Genomic DNA, 18,067 nt, shown 5'->3' with positions numbered 1-18,067 from the left:
GGTTACTAGCCTCTTAGGGTCGGTATAATATGGACTGCAGTATAGATCTATAAGGTTGTGGTGACACATCAGGTCCTCTCTACTTATATCCCACACCGGAAAGGAATGGTGAAGTAATATAGAGGGTCCCCACTGAATAGGTTTTACCATGCTAAGTACTGTAAATGGTGCCATTTGGGACGCAGCCAATTTGGGTCTTCAGTAAGTAGGCTACAGTGGGGTAGTAGTGGTCATTCCATAGAATTAGAATACGTAGAACATAGTGCACCCATGAGTTTACCAGTGAAATTGCCAAAGTTAGAGGATCCAATACTATTCTGTTCATTCTATTTCTATGAGTAATTCTTCTGATGGAAACATCTGACCTGATTTCTTTGAGAGGCATTTTATATTTAATATAGCCTACTGTACCAGGCTATATAACAACATTTTATTGGCTATGACATAAGAGGCAAAGAATAAGTGGTGGAACCAATTGAATAGGGCTGTGACGATACCAGTATCTCAATAGTTCCATGGCAAAAATGAAAACACGAAGCAGACCAAACTCTTTGGTTGTTTAAAATCCTGCTGTATGTAATACATTGTGTGCTATAGCTTGGGAAATAAATACATGTGTCTCTGGATGACACCATAATGATGTTTGTTTCCAACATTAGGGCTGTTTTCCTAAGGAAGTTTGTATTTTGTTTCTTTGCCACGATACTGACGAGTATCGTGATACTGGTACCTTCCCGGACCTACAATTGAATACCTTTAGGCGTAAATCTTCTTCATAAGAAAAACCTGAGTTCAATTAAACCTCTAACGATTCTAAATCTAGTGCTTCTCTGTAGGCTAACTCCATTATCTCCCTAAGTTATTAAAAACCAAAACCAAAGAAGTGGCTCTACTCTCTAATCCCCCAAAAGAACAGCCATTGATTAAACAGTGTTGGCTAGCGGTCGACTGAGCGGTGGTCTCGCCCCCTCTCTGCAACCCACCAACAAACCAGTCCCGTTTACAAGTACCTCTTTAATGAAGCCAAATGTACTGTGTGCTCTGTGTGGTCTCTGAACTGCAGTGGCCATTGACATCCACTAATGAGAATGTGAGACAAAACCTTGTGGAATAAAGACAATAGACTTTCAGAGGAGCTTGCCATGTCCTGAGATGCACTCGCTGCCTGCAGCCTGCTGGCCCGGGGAGAAGTGCTGGGCTGAGTCGGCCTCTAAAGGGAACGCTACGTAAATACTGCTGACTCATGAGGTGGACATGAACCGATCCTTGTTGTCTAATTTTTGTGTCAAATTAAGCACCCCAAAGAGGGGATTTATCCAGGCTCACTATAGAAGAAAAAGGAACAGAACTTTGGCCAACGACTAAAATGGGGGCTTTCAGATGCACAATACCAAGTCATGTACAATGCACTCTCCATCCCACGTAGTTAGTTAGTGAGCTAGGTACAGAACAATAAAACGACAGAATATATAATACGGATGATTTGGAAAGTTTTGAAGTACTATCGTGCACGTTTAGCAGTGTATTTAGCAGATGCTGGGGCCAGTTAACATTTATACTTTCAGAAGTGGAGAGATGTGGATGAACTAACGCCACACTGTGGTTAACATCCAGGCCACAGTGACTACTCATCCCCATCGAACTCCCACATGCAAACCACCCAGCTCGTGGCTGAAACTCAACCATATCCCATTGATATAACAAAAGTTAGCCATGGGAGTACAGAGTACAGTACAGGGCAGCCTAGTCAAAGACAGTCAGTCTATTGGCTCAAAGGGCATGAAGAAAAATCTACTCTCTTTGGAAAACAAAGTTTAGGTTATAATATATGACTAACCATATATTTCATTTTTTTCTGGTGGTTCCAGATATCAGCATATGTTCCAAAAATGCAGAACAACTTGACTCATTAACGAAAACTCAACAAGCTACCATTATGGAACGCACCCCCAAAACCAAACAATCCCTCAGTTCCTCAGCCACCGGAACAAACCACAAGCAAAAATACCCACGGTCGGTGTCTATATATAGATCAAATAGAGGCCGATCCATCAGCTCTGTGCATTCCTCTGGGAAGAATCCCCCCTGAGCAGAGCCAGAAGCTCCCATACCTCCTCCCTGCCACACACATCACATCGGCCCCAGCCTCCAACCCCAACAATCCCCTTTGAATTGCCGAGATCTTTCCCTGCAGCTCCCTACTGAGATCAATCCAGAGAGGAGACAAATATTTCTTCAATAGGAGCAGACTGGTTAATTGCGCAGCAGGGGCCTGGGTAGCACCCTTTCAGGCTACCGCACCGCAGATCATTGTCCCATTACGGGACTCAGGGACTCCCATTGGGCACTCACAAAAGGATGACATCATTCAATTTTGACTACACAATAAAACCAGCCGCCCGCAAGCTGCACTCACTGTACTTCTACTTGCACTGTTCACCCAAGCTGTAAGGCCAGGCAAAGGCCAGCTAGCTGCTGGTGGTGGCACACAGGGACACACACACACTACACACACACACACACACACACACACACACACACACACACACACACACACACACACACACACACACACACACACACACACACACACACACACACACACACACACACTCAATAATGCTCTGCTCTGGTATAGGCCTACTACAATACAAGAAGTTAGCAGCAGAATCAGTTTATTAAAGGTGAGTGCTGAGAAACGGTGAGAGAGATTTGATTTCAGAGATTTAACATAGCTGTACATTGTGTTCCAGTATAATTAGGTGTTTCTGGAGAGAAGCCGAGATCAGGCCCCATTCCAATGGCTCTGCTCTCTACTCTGGACGTACAGTCATTACTGCTATTTGAATTAAGCCAGTTGTCTGTCTGCATTTCCACCAATGGTTGCCTTTTCAAAATGTAACAAGTTAGAGATTAATTGAATGTATATGCTGAGAGTGTGGGAGTATTGTTGCATCTCTTTTTTCCTGTTTACAGAAAGCACTTTCCTTGTGTCTCCATCTCTCACTCTCTCCCCCTCTCTTTTCCCTCCTCTCTCTGTGAACACAAGTTCCACTTGAGAGAAATCTGAGCTGTCCTACTTTCGTATGAGAGAGAGCGAGGGAGAGGCAGAGAGAGATAGAGTTGAGAGAGAGGGAGGAAGAGAGATACGCAGGGCAGAGAGAAAAGCAGAAAGTTGAGAGTTGAAAGTGAGAGAAGCTGTCCTCTTCTCAGTTTAGAGAGCAAGAGAGTTGTGAGGGGGAGAGGCCTGCTCTGCCCTGCAGTGGAGGATTTCATGCATTCTCCATGACCTACATGAGTCCAGCTGAAGCTTTGCGGGCCTGCTGAGACACTCTACTCGGGCCAGATGAACTAACAGCTTGCAGCAACACATTCCACCCTGTCAAGCCTCCATCCTGGACACAGAGCAGGGCAGTTCACATTCCCTCCAGTAAAGTCATGCAATGATGAATCAACTGGTCGTTTCTCACACGTTCAATATAGGCTAAGCACACACTTCTATATATAGATGGCTATTGTATAATTTTCTCAGGCTAAAACTGTGGCCCATGCAGGAACTTTGGGAACATATCCATGGATTAATTTCCCCAAAGACAGAGTGAAAATCATCAGTCTTCATGATGAGTATAATGAACAGAAATAGGTCATACTAACAATAACAAAACAGCACATCTCTAAAACAGGGACACGATCAGGGACTCATTTATGTTAGAGCAGGGTTCCCCAACTGGGGGCCCGTCCGCAGGCCGAATTCAAATCAAATCAAATGGTATTTGTCACATGCATCCTAAACAGGTGTGGACTACTGAAATACTTACTTACGGGCCCTTCCCAACAATTGAGAGAGAAAGAACATAGAGAAATAATAGAAAAGTTAACCATGTAATAATATAAGTAATAATAGATACATAATGAATAATGATAACTTGTCTACATACAAGGACTACCAGTACCTAATGGATGTGCAGGGGTACGAGGTAATTGAGGTAGATATGTACATATAATTAGGAATAAAGTGACAGATAGTAAATAGTAGCAGCAGTGTATGTGAATCAAAACATTTAGTGCAAAAAGGGTCAATGCAGATAGTTAAATTGTTAACCAAATAGCTACCGGACTAACTATTTAGCAGTCTTTTGACTTGGGTGGCTGGAGTCTGACAATTTTTAGGGCCTTCCTCTGACACTGCCTGGTATAGAGGTTCTGGATGGCAGGGAGCTTGGCACCAGTGATGTACTGGGCAGTATGCACTACCCTCTGTAGCGCCTTCCGGTCGGATGCCAAGCAGTTGCCACACCAAGCGGTGATGCAGCCAGTCAAGATGCTCTCAATGGTGCAGTTGCAGAACTTTTTGAGGATCTGAGGGCCCATGCCAAAACTTTTCAGCCTCCTGAGGGGGAAGAGGCGTTGTTGTGCCTTCTTCACAACTGTGTTGGTGTGTTTGGATCATGATAGATCCTTAGTGATGTGGACACCGAGGAACTTGAAGCTCTCGACCCACTCTACTACAGCCAAGTCGATGTGAATGGGGGCGTGCTCGGCTCTCCACGGTCAGCTCCTTTGTCTTCCTGATGTTGAGGGAGAGGTTGTTGCATTCCTACAGGCTGTCTCATCATTGTCGGTGATCAAGCCGTCTTGTCGGCAAACTTAATGATAATGTTGCGAGTCATGCACGAGCATGCAATCGTAGGTAAACAGGGAGTACAGGAGGGGACTAAGCACACACCCCTGAGGGGCCACGTGTTGAGGGTCAGTGTGGGGGATGTGTTGCCTACCCTCACCACCTGCCGGCGACCCATCAGGAAGTCCAGGATCCTGTTGCAGAGGGAGGTGTTCAGTCCCAGGGTCCTTAGCTTAGTGATGAGAAAAAAAATTGACCCACAGCTGAATCTAGTTGATGATCCCTGTGCTATAGTAATGAACAGGCCTGTACTAAGTGAGGGTATGGTTCTGGCTTGTAACTTTACCTGCTAAGAGAACTCACTGTGTCTTTCTCAGTTAAGCTAACATGACACGGCTAACCAGGGTATCGTCTAGCAGTCTCAAAATAAGAGACATAAAACACAGAGGGACACGAAGGTGTCGACCTATAACCTTCCGTTCTTGTTTACGTAATAAAGAAAAGAACAGCACAAATCAACCGAGGCATTTAGCAGCATGAAAAAATCCACTTTTATGTCAACTTCCCTCATAGAAGTTGAGTTAGCGCTTGCCTGTGAGTGACCCAACATCGCTTGTACATACATGTTGACCATTTGACCTCATCAGCACATAGAAAATAGGTTTGTTACTTAGTTTGACCTGTGACCAGGCAGGCTCAGTGTACAGAGTGAGGGACCTTAACGTCCTTCTCCCAATGGGGGACCACAGCCAGCCAGTCAGTTTGTCCAGGTAAGCTTACATTATAGCAGTTAGCATAGCCTATACTAGCATGGTCTAGCATAGCCTAGCCCCTTCAAATTCATATCTGGACTTCAAAGCATATCATTCTTCCCCCCCTAATCTGGGACTGATTTAAACCTGGGACACCATGTTGGTGCAATTAATTATCAGGTACGTAGAACAGAAAACCAGCAGTAGTCTAGCCTGACAGCTCACAGTAAATTATTCCGCTGCTCTGTCGTTTGCTACATACTTTAGCCTGAGACTGTCATCATTTAAATAGTTTGTGGTGACGAGGAGCGTTGCAAAAAAACAATGTCATCATCGATTGGATCACCTCTAACCAATCAGAGTATCAAAGCCAATTACGAATTTTCAAACCATGTTCTGGCTCAGGCCCAACCGATCGGTTTCTGGACCAATCAGAGACGACCTGGGAGGGACTCATTGCGGAAAAGATACTAACATCTGTAGGCGTGCCATAGCGTTTGGCTGAAGCAGTAGTCCGGACCTCGGGTAAGATTTGAATACTCTTTGCCTAGCCTAATATAGCGTAGCATAGCGTCTCTCAGTTCCCCAGAACTTAACACACAAAGCAGGACAAGCCAGGGCTGTCGATTAAACAGTCACAGATATTTGTCACTGAGTGACTGCTGCACTGGCCAAGTAATCCAAGCAGCAGGTCGAGGCTTGTCTTGCTGGGTAAGTGGAGGGTTAAATATGGCCTGACACATGAGATGTTCCAGAATAAACCACAAGCTCCCTGGCACGCCTCCAACAAGCATTTGTTAACAACACAGTTGCAATTTGTATCTCAAGAGTGCTGCCAGCCAGCGTGCAACACATAGATACACACAGATACGCTGGCTTTGCGGACACACACGTATGCAGGCACCAATTTAAGACCTGCAAGTGAACAGCATGCTTACTTCACCCACGTATGAGATTAGATACTGAACTACAGTACAGCAGCCTCTCCTCTCCAGTACCTCTGCCTGCAACTTGCCTAAATTAATTAAATTAAACCCAAACAATTCTCTTTGGGAGGTTGAGAAAGATCTAGTCAGAACCGAGCCAGCTGAAAGTCCTACAAGCAGTTGCAGGAGGAATGTTCTCTCCCAGCAGCAGCACAGAATGCCTAGTGCTGACTGGTCCCATGTAATCCTTCCATGTTCCATTTGGGAACATTCTTTGGGAAAGAAAAACAATAAGCATGCATTGCTTCAATACACGGGGCTCTGAACAATTATGGGCCGTGATTACATGATACTTTGCCTAAGTTCTAAATGGGACTCTATTCCCTACATAGTGCACAACTTTTTTCCCTCTGGGCCCTGATCAAAAGTAGTGCACTATATAGGAAATAGGGTGCCATTTGGCATGTACACTAAGTCAGCCCGCTGTGGGATCTGGGATGTGCTGCTTCACTCTTGGTGTGGTTTAAGAGCCTGTTAAAACAGACTCCCTCTAGTCTAGAAGCAAGGCAGCACATTTCTGGCACTGGTCACTTTGATCTCCAACTCAGCGCTGCAGAACACATTAACCTGAAAATGTGTTCCAATGCAATTAACCTAAACACTCAGACGAGCCAACATCAGCAAAATACCAACATTTTATTTACAGTGGAAAAAGGTGAACTCTGACCCAAACTCAGGCATTCCTGAATCCCCAGCAGCCAAGTATGATGCTCAGCTGTGGAGGTGATAGAATGCTGCACATCCCAACTAACATGTAGTGAGTTTACTGTGACATTGATGAGTGGCCTCATATGCTCTGCCATGGAATTTACAACATTTACAATTATGCACATTATATTCATTCTATGTTCTAATTAGCCAATTATTACATTCCATACACAGCCATTACTGTTCATGTGAATCCAAACAATGTGGGTGACATCAAGTGGAGACTCCTTTCGCAATGTCAAGTTCACCCACTATGCCACCAGTGTCAAGTTCTCCCACTATGCCACCAATGTCAAGTTCTCCCACTACTCCACCAATATCAAGTTCACCCACTATGCTACCAGTGTCAAGTTCACCCACTATGCCACCAATGTCAAGTTCACCCACTATGCCACCAATGTCAAGTTCTCCCACTACTCCACCAATATCAAGTTCACCCACTATGCTACCAGTGTCAAGTTCACCCACTATGCCACCAATGTCAAGTTCACCCACTATGCCACCAATGTCAAGTTCTCCCACTATGCCACCAATGTCAAGTTCTCCCACTACTCCACCAATATCAAGTTCACCCACTATGCTACCAGTGTCAAGTTCACCCACTATGCCACCAATGTCAAGTTCTCCCACTATACCACCAATGTCAAGTTCACCCACTATGCCACCAATGTTAAGTTCTCCCTCTACGCCACTAATGTCAAGTTCTCCCACTATGCCACCAATGTCAACCCACTATGCCACCAATGTCAAGTTCTCCCTCTATGCCACCAATGTCAAGTTCACCCACTATGCCACCAATGTCAAGTTCTCCCACTATGCCACCAATGTCAAGTTCTCCCACTACTCCACCAATATCAAGTTCACCCACTATGCTACCAGTGTCAAGTTCACCCACTATGCCACCAATGTCAAGTTCTCCCACTATACCACCAATGTCAAGTTCACCCACTATGCCACCAATGTTAAGTTCTCCCTCTACGCCACTAATGTCAAGTTCTCCCACTATGCCACCAATGTCAACCCACTATGCCACCAATGTCAAGTTCTCCCTCTATGCCACCAATGTCAAGTTCTCCCAATACGCCACCAATGTCAAGTTCTCCCACTATGCCACCAATGTTAAGTTCTCCCTCTACGCCACTAATGTCAAGTTCTCCCACTATGCCACCAATGTCAACCCACTATGCCACCAATGTCAAGTTCTCCCACTACGCCACCAGTGTCAAGTTATCCCACTACGCCACCAATGTCAAGTTCTCCCACTACGCCACCAGTGTCAAGTTCTCCCACTACGCCACCAATGTCAAGTTCTCCCACTACGCCACCAATGTCAAGTTCTCCCACTACGCCACCAGTGTCAAGTTCTCCCACTACGCCACCAGTGTCAAGTTCTCCCAATATGCCACCAGTGTCAAGTTCTCCCACTACGCCACCAGTGTCAAGTTCTCCCACTATGCACCAATGTCAAGTTCTCCCACTACGCCACCAGTGTCAAGTTCTCCCTCTACGCCACCAATGTCAAGTTCTCCCTCTACGCCACCAGTGTCAAGTTCTCCCACTACGCCATCAATGTCAAGTTCTCCCACTACGCCACCAGTGTCAAGTTCACCCTCTACGCCACCAATGTCAAGTTCTCCCACTACGCCACCAGTGTCAAGTTCTCCCACTACGCCACCAGTGTCAAGTTCTCCCACTACGCCACCAGTGTCAAGTTCTCCCACTACGCCACCAGTGTCAAGTTCTCCCACTACACCACCAGTGTCAAGTTCTCCCACTACGCCACCAGTGTCAAGTTCTCCCACTACGCCACCAGGGTCAAGTTCACCCTCTACGCCACCAATGTCAAGTTCTCCCACTACGCCACTAATGTCAAGTTCTCTCACTACGCCACTAGTGTCAAGTTCTCCCACTATGCCACCAATGTCAAGTTCTCCCACTACGCCACCAATGTCAAGTTCTCCCACTACGCCACCAATGTCAAGTTCTCCCACTACGCCACCAGTGTCAAGTTCTCCCTCTACGCCACCAATGTCAAGTTCTCCCTCTATGTCACCAATGTCAAGTTCCCCCACTATGCCACCAATGTCAAGTTCTCCCACTACGCCACCAGTGTCAAGTTCTCCCACTACGCCACCAGTGTCAAGTTCTCCCACTACGCCACCAATGTCAAGTTCTCCCTCTATGCCACCAATGTCAAGTTCCCCCACTATGCCACCAATGTCAAGTTCTCCCTCTATGCCACCAATGTCAAGTTCTCCCAATACGCCACCAATGTCAAGTTCTCCCACTATGCCACCAATGTTAAGTTCTCCCTCTACGCCACTAATGTCAAGTTCTCCCACTATGCCACCAATGTCAACCCACTATGCCACCAATGTCAAGTTCTCCCACTACGCCACCAGTGTCAAGTTATCCCACTACGCCACCAATGTCAAGTTCTCCCACTACGCCACCAGTGTCAAGTTCTCCCACTACGCCACCAATGTCAAGTTCTCCCACTACGCCACCAATGTCAAGTTCTCCCACTACGCCACCAATGTCAAGTTCTCCCTCTATGCCACCAATGTCAAGTTCCCCCACTATGCCACCAATGTCAAGTTCTCCCACTATGCCACCAATGTCAAGTTCCCCCACTATGCCACCAATGTCAAGTTCTCCCACTATGCCACCAATGTCAAGTTCCCCCACTATACCACCAATGTCAAGTTCCCCCACTATGCCACTCACTAACTGACTGAGTGGCTGCTTTTCCAAGCCTCTTACCTCACCATGTGTAAATATGCATCACTACAGTAATGAGCTCAGAGGCTATTAACCATATTGCTCATCTCTCTCTCCACACACTCCTTCTCCTTTCAGTGTGCGTGCCAGCTGCTGAGTTCACAGAACGATTTAAAAGGATAAAGCGTTGCACACAAGGGAAGAGGCGGAGGGAGGGGGTGGGAGCGGGAGGTGAACCTGTGTCACCGGTGTGTCAACTTAACAACAGTCTAATAGAAACAGAAAGGAGGCTAAGCTAAGGAGGACTAGGCACCAGGCATGACAGTGCAGTTTACTAACCCAGTAATAGGGCTGCAGCACAGTTGCGTCACATGCAGTGTCACTGGCATGCTTAGACTTGTCCCTGATGGTGTGTGGTATGGGCTGGAACCCAGAGTCTGACTGCATGGTGATGGAGGCCCTTGGACTCTGTGCTGTGAGAGCCAGTTATGTGGTTGGCATCCATCCTGCAGCCTCTTAGGACTGATGACTTACTACAGAGCAGACATGACAGACAGAGACGGGCAGACAGACAGGACTGGGACGGAGGGCGCTCAAGGTACAGACAGTACATCCATCCTGCAGCCTCTTAGGACTGATGACTTACTACAGAGCAGACATGACAGACAGAGACGGGTAGACAGACAGGACTGGGACGGAGGGCGCTCAAGGTACAGACAGTACATCCATCCTGCAGCCTCTTAGGACTGATGACTTACTACAGAGCAGACATGACAGACAGAGACGGGCAGACAGACAGGACTGGGACGGAGGGCGCGCAAGGTACAGACAGTACATCCATCCTGCAGCCTCTTAGGACTGATGACTTACAACAGAGCAGACATGACAGACAGAGACGGGCAGACAGACAGGACTGGGACGGAGGGCGCGCAAGGTACAGACAGTACATCCATCCTGCAGCCTCTTAGGACTGATGACTTACTACAGAGCAGACATGACAGACAGAGACGGGCAGACAGACAGGACTGGGACGGAGGGCGCGCAAGGTACAGACAGTACATTCAGATCTGCAGCTTCTATCCAACCAATGCCAACCCATGGACAACTCACATCAGATCAGCATACCTCCACTAATTACAGAGATCATTGTGTCCAGATCAGTTGAAGACACAACACTAGGGACAGGGTGTCCAGGTCAGTCAGGCTGGCAGCATCAGGACCAGTTAGTATAGTGACTACTGGTTGGTCAAGACCCTCCATCTTCAGCCCAGTTAACAGATCATGAAAGACCCTACGCCACCAGGGTTGTCAAAACCAGCCAGTGAACATCCATCCGTCCATTACGAAACAAGTCAGTTATTTGTTAACACTACCATTTAAGAACACAGCTGGGGTGAGACAGAGAAAGCGAGAGCTAGGTCATTGATTGATACTTTGGGGGGGAGGCAAATGAAAATCATATGGGCATCGTGTAACAGATTGCGCAGTGATCCCTGACAGGCTTGCCGGCAGCGCAGCGTTCGCGTGCCTCCAATGCGCGGGGGCTGGGGAAGAGGAATGGGAGCCTGTCAGAAAGCGCCCAGAGGTTGGAAAATTCTGTAAACAGCTAAACTTCTCACCAGCCCTACTCCGCCAGCCAGCCAGGCCTCCAGGGTCGGCATGCAGGCAGGCAGGAAGGCAGAAAGACGGACGTACAGACAGAGCCGATTCTAGAGGGCAGGCACTGCATGCTGGGAGAGCAAAGCAGAGCCAGCTGTGGAGCAGGGCCCATCTCTACGACCCCCAGCCTCACACACACACAGATGCACAAATGCTCGTACACACACACACACACACACACACACACACACACACACACACACACACACACACACACACACACACACACACACACACACACACACACACACACACACACACACACACACACACACACACACACACACACACACACAATGCAAAGGTTTTAAGGCAACATGTCTTTATCTCAGTATAGTGGGCCAATCACAAGCTGGAAAAACATGCTTTAGAACTGCTTTACAAACACTGCATGTTCTAGCCAAAGGTACATAGAACCAAATAAATATATGGTTATTTTCCATCTCCATCTCCCTGCATCTACAGACTACAGCTCATGCTGCCAGTTCGTACAGACCAGGCCTGGGTTCAAATAGTATTTGTCTTCTGTCAAATACTTTCATTGAGCCTGCCTGAAGTGCCAGATTGGCGGGGCTTGCATTTTCCACGGGTTCCATTGAGCCAGGCAAGCTCTATCAAGCAGCTGAAAGTATTTGAAAATAAAGCAAATACACTTTGAACCCAGGGTCTGCTAGTACAGGCTCTGATCCCCAGCGCCATAAAAGTCAAGTCAGGATTAGCCAGGGACATATTTATTCGAAATATACATCCCTTTTACAGTAATCTCGGCTCTGCTATAGTAATGACTAAGAGTGACTCTCTTCCAGGAAAGAGTTCACCGCAGCCTTCCCATTTCTTTCAACCAAGGGGGGGTAGTGGGCGTTGGCAATGGCATGGGTCTCCAAACGAACATTTAAAGGCCGTCCTCTTGGCCTCAGAAACAAAATGTTGCAGTTTTCAAGCTAGTTTCCTGCAATTCTACACATTTGGCCATGGCTTATGCCGTGTTCTTATGTTATCTGAGTGACTCAAACATTATACAAAAATCAATGGGGACCCATGCCATGACGTTTTTTGAATTTTAGATTCTCCCTGTCCAGTTTTTATTTTGATGATTGCAGTTCTCAAAGATGATCTTATTTAAAAACATATAGCTCCATTATCTTTTCTATATACTTTATATCTGGTTTTAGTCGTTTAAGTTTACACTGAAAACTTAACATTCTGAAAATGTGTTTTTAATAAAACTAAAAAACATATACAGTACCAGTCAAAAGTTTGGACACACCTACTCATTCAAGGGATTTTCTTTTACTATTTTCTACATTGTAGAATAATAGTGAAGACATCAAAACTATGGAATAATGTAGTAACCCCCAAAAAATTTAACAAATCAAAATATACTTTAGATTTTAGATTCTTCAAAGTAGCCACCCTTTGCCTTGATGACAGCTTTGCACACTCTTGGCATTCTGTCAACCAGCTTCACAAGGAATGCTTTTCCAATAGGCTTGAAGAAGTTCCCACATATGCTGAGCACTTGTTGGCTGCTTTTCTTTCACTCTGTGGTCAAACTCATCCCAAACCATATCAATTGGGTTGAGGTCAGGTGATTGTGGAGGCCAGGTCATCTAATGCAGCACTCCATCACCCTCATTCTTGGACAAATAGCCCTTACACCAGATGGGATGCACACCAGATGGGATGGCGTATCGCTGCAGAATGCTGTGGTAGCCATACTGGTTAAGTGTGCCTTGAATTCTAAATAAATCACAGTGTCACCAGCAAAGCACAACCACACCTCCTCCTCCTTGCTTCACGGTGGGAACCACACATGCAGAGAGCATCCGTTTACCTACTCTGTGTGTCTCACAAAGACACGGCTGTTGGAACCAAAAATCTCAAATTTGGAATAATCAGACCAAAGGACAGATTTTCACCAGTCTAATGTCCATTGCTCGTGTTTCTTGGCCCAAGCAATTCTGTACTTCTTAACCTCTCTTGGGCACGTGAGACAGTAGCGTCCCACCTCTTCAACAGCCAGTGAAACTGGCGGGCGCCAAATTCATATACAGAAATACTCATTATAAAAATTCAGAAAACAAAACATATTTTACATAGGTTTAAAGATGAACTACTTGTGAATCCAACCACGGTGTCAGATTTTTTAAATGCTTTACGGCGAAAGCATACATTATGATTATGAGAACATAGCCCACTAAACAAATCATTACAAACAGTAGCCAGCCAGCTAGAACAGTTACACAATTTAGAAAAAGAGATAAAATGAATCGCTTACCTTTAATGATCTACATATGGTTGCAATCAGCAGACGTTAATTTACTCAATAAATGTTATTTTTGTTCGATAAAGTATCTTTATACCCAAAAACCTCTGTTTTGTTCACGCGTTTTCTTCAGTAATCCACAGGCTAAAACGCAGTAAAAACAGGAAGACAAAAAAATCAAAATTGTATCGGTAAAGTTCATAGAAACATGTCAAACGATGATTATATTCAAACCTCAGGTTGTTTTTAGCCTAAATAATCAATAATATTTCAACCGGACAATAACGTCATCAATATAAAATGTAAACAAGAAACGCACTCTCTCGGTCTTGCGCAGGAAAAAGCTCTGTGACACGGCAGGGTCCACTCATTCAGACTGCTCTTACTTCCTCATTTTTCAGAATACAAGCCTGAAACATTTTCTGAAGACTGTTGACATCTAGTGGAAGGCATAGAAACTGTATTTTGAGTCCTAAGTCAATGGATACTGTATTGGCATTGAATAGAAAACTACAAAACCAAAAGAAAAATACTTCCTGAATGGATTTTTCTCAGGTTTTTGTCTGCCAAATCAGTTCTGTTATACTCACAGACACTATTTTAACAGTTTTGGAAACTTTAGAGTGTTTTCTATCCAGATCTACCAGTTATATGCATATCATATATTCTGGGCCCGAGATGCAGGCAGTTTAATTTGGGCATGCATTTCATCCAAAATTCCGAATGCTGCCCCCTACCCTAGAGAAGTTAATGGTGTCCTTTAGTAGTGTTTTCTTTGCAGCAATTCGACCATGAAGGCCTGATTAATGCAGTCTCCTCTGAACAGTTGATGTTGAGACGTGTCTGTTACTGGAACTCTGTGAAGCATTTATTTGGGCTACAATCTAAGGTGCAGTTAACACTAATGAACTTATCCTCTGCAGCAGAGGTAACTCTGTGTCTTAATTTCCTGTGGCGGTGCTCATGAGAGACAGTTTCAATATAGCGCTTGACGGTTTTTACGACTGCACTTGAAGAATCTTTCAAAGTTATGGAAATTTTCCAGATTGACTGACCTTCATGACTTAAAGTAATGATGAACTGTCGTTTCTCTTATTCTCTCATTTGAGCTGTTCTTGCCATAATATGTACTTTGTTTTTTACCAAATAGGGCTATCTTCTGTATCCCACCCCTACCTTGTCACAACTCAACTGATTGGATCAAACGCATTAAGAAGGAAATAAATCCCACAAATTAACAAGGCACACCTGTTAATTTAAATGCATTCCAGGTGACTACCTCATGAAGCTGGTTGAAAGAATGCCAAGAGTGTGCAAAGCTATCATTAAGGCAAAGGGTGGCTACTTTGAAGAATCTAAAATATATTTTGATTGACTAAACACGTACGTTTTTCGTTACTACATGATTCCATATGTGTTATTTCATAGTTTTGTTGTCTTCACTATTATTCTACAATGCAGAAAATAGTACAAATAAAGAACAACCCTTGAATGAGTAGGTGTGTCCAAACTTTTGACTGGTACTGTATTTTGGAGTGGCGGCAACAATTCAGCAGAGGCAACCCGCCACTGCTAAATGGATATAGGGGAAACACTGATTCTGATGAGAGATAATGACCGTGGGAGAAATAAACCAAACTGCTGTGGTACTGTAAGATGTACGACACCATACTTTAGTGGCCCTTTTCAAGAACAATCTTCATGGTTAGCTAAGCTATCATAGTAAGGAGTGAAGAGAAGGGTCTCTGACTTACGTATGTGCCTGAGGGCTGACACGGAGGTAAGGACCCAGGGCTGAGGACAGGAGAGCCGGAGAGCTCGGGAAAGGGGTTGGGGATGGCTGGCAGAGAGGACGTCCGGAGCTGCTGCTCCTCTTCCTGCAGTCTCCTGAGAATCACAACATTCAGGGAGGACATTACCAAAGTGGGGTACAGACACACACAGACAGAGTGAAAAAGCTGTTATGAAGCAGATGAATGCAGATCATGAGAACACGAGGACAGTCTCCCCTAATATAAACCCAATGCTTTGTAGCTGAGTATGAATAATGAATAATCCACGGTTTCACAGTGAGAGAGAGACTTCTGCCGAGCCGAGGCCTCATGCCCATTTCTCTCTGATCACTGCACTGTGAGCTGATTCTTTCTGCCACACCACAGTAACACTGCCAGCGTTTGAGGAGCTACTAATTACATGCAATATTCATCAAACCATTATTTCATGCAGTTTCAAGAGGAAAGGGCCCATTTTATGACCTGCTGCAAGAGCAACAGCCTGTTCATTCAATGTCTGCCTGTCAATAAGAAACCGACTAGGGCTGCGCCCCCAACGGCACCCTATTATTCCATTTATAGTGATTTACTTTTGACCAGGGCTTATAGGGCTCTGGTCAAAAGTAGTACACTAGGTAGGGAATATGGTGCCATTTGGGATGCAGCCCCTGGCTGTCAATCAGAAAGAGACTAGAGGTTGGCTTGGCTTTATATGATGACTAGCATCTGAAGTGAACTGCAGCAGCCAGGCAGATAGCCATCATTAGCATCTCTCTACACTTTCTCCAAACCCAGGCGGGTAGGGGAGTTCAAAAGGAGAAGTGTTTGATGCAGTTCCATGTGAGGCAGGAGCAGGGTGCTATTCAGAGGTCAGGACTGAATAATAAACTCAACCGTATCATTTCAATCTGACAGAATACACCAACCATACAGCTCATTACCAGCCAGTGCCAAACTTTCTCTAGGGATCCAAAATAATGGATGCTACAACTCTGACAGACCGTTTTAGATTCCATTAAGACCAGAGGTGAATAAAAGTTCCTCTCAGCTTATGGGAGCAGTTGTACCCTGTTTCTAGAATTAAAGAGAATTTAAACTTGGTCTCCCCCTCTGCTAAGCTATGTTAGGACAAGGGGAAAGTGACAGGGGGAGAATGGGTCACACAGAGATTGCGGCTAGGCAAAACTATGAACTATAATAAGCGCATATACCTGTCCTCACAGAGCATACTGACAACATGGTCCCTTGTTTAGATGTACATTGTTTAGATGGACCATGAGAACATGATCCCTTGTTTCTGTACAGTACTTTGTGACAACAGCTGATGTAAGAAGGTCTTTATAAATACATTTGATTGATTGATAGAGGACTTTTATATATCAGGTGTGGGTGTGTTGTGTGTGCTCACCAACAGCATGCCAGGCACACAACTGTGTCCAGTAAGTGCTATGTGTGTGTGTGTGTGTGTGTGTGTGTGTGTGTGTGTGTGTGTGTGTGCCAACACAGTAGACATACCTGACGGCGAGGATGTGCATGGGCTGGGAGCGTCGGAGTCTCTGTTTGGGGGAGGTGGTGCTGTGCTGCAGCTCGCTGTTGGAGGTGTGGTTGTGGGGAGGCATGGGGGCGCTGCGGTGCAGGAGGGGAACTGACTCAGACTGCACGCTGCTGCATGTGGAGTACAGGCTCTCGAACGAGGAGTTCATGTCATTCACCAGCGCCTCCAGGTCCACATCATCTTCTGTAAGGGGAGGAGGGAGAGACAAGGAGAGAGTGACAGGAGAAAGAGAGAGAGAGTCTGTGTGTGTGATATTCAGAGACAGACACAAAGTGTGTATGTGTGTGTGTGTGTGTGTGTGTGTGTGTGTGTGTGTGTGTGTGTGTGTGTGTGTGTGTGTGTGTGTGTGTGTGTGTGTGTGTGTGTGTGTGTGTGTGTTATATCATATGCACATCCCAAAAATCTCTAGTGCACCAGGTTGACCTCTACTGTTCACGTGCTTTATTCATGCATGTAGGTTACATGTGTAAGAATCTACTTCTCTCAATACTTCATGCACACCTGTCATCACCAACCAGTTTTGCAGTGTAGCTGCACACACACAAAAACCCTAACATGACGTAGCTTAATTATCATTACCAACCTGTCAGGCAGTGAAGCTAATTCACCTGTTGAAACACTCCCTACGTTAACTACATGTTCATGTTATCAAGGCTCTCTGGATCTCTGTGGAAGACTAGAGTACAAGCCGAGACCTGTAGTCTCAATACTCCCATCCTTCAGCATAATCACTACTGGCCTCAGGGTAAGAGATCAAACCAGGCCATTGTTTAAGAGGCACAGAGGTCACTCCAAGTGAGCCAATGGTGGATGGAAGTTTTGACAGTTCAGAGTTATGTCCCAAATGGCACCCTATTTCCTATATAGTTCACAAGGTAAGGAATAGGGTGCCATTTGGGACGTATTGTTAGTTTCATTACTGTGGGGGAGTGTCTGCAGGGCATGTCATCTCCTAATAATCATAATCTCTGAGACAATGGACAGCCAGTAATAGAAAAGTACTGATATTTTCTCAAGTTTCCCCTTT

General features: G+C 45.4%; 1 protein-coding gene across 4 annotated transcripts in view; it reads right to left on the bottom strand.

Annotated features, from left to right (window-relative positions):
• Nucleotides 1-18,067, bottom strand: part of LOC129838086 (growth factor receptor-bound protein 10-like) — a 93,701-nt gene that overhangs the window by 20,357 nt on the left and 55,277 nt on the right. For all 4 annotated transcript variants that reach the window (XM_055904794.1, XM_055904797.1, XM_055904795.1 and 1 more), the window contains exons 4-5: nt 17,001-17,223; nt 15,468-15,600 (exon numbers count right to left, since the gene is read on the bottom strand). In XM_055904794.1, the coding sequence (XP_055760769.1) occupies nt 15,468-15,600; nt 17,001-17,223 (356 nt within the window). The remainder of the gene's footprint in view (nt 1-15,467; nt 15,601-17,000; nt 17,224-18,067) is intronic.

Source organism: Salvelinus fontinalis, chromosome 38, assembly GCF_029448725.1.
Source record: "Salvelinus fontinalis isolate EN_2023a chromosome 38, ASM2944872v1, whole genome shotgun sequence".
NCBI classification, from domain to species: Eukaryota; Metazoa; Chordata; class Actinopteri; order Salmoniformes; family Salmonidae; genus Salvelinus; species Salvelinus fontinalis.
Note: the sequence above shows the minus strand (reverse complement) of the source record. Positions and strands in the feature narration are given on the sequence as shown.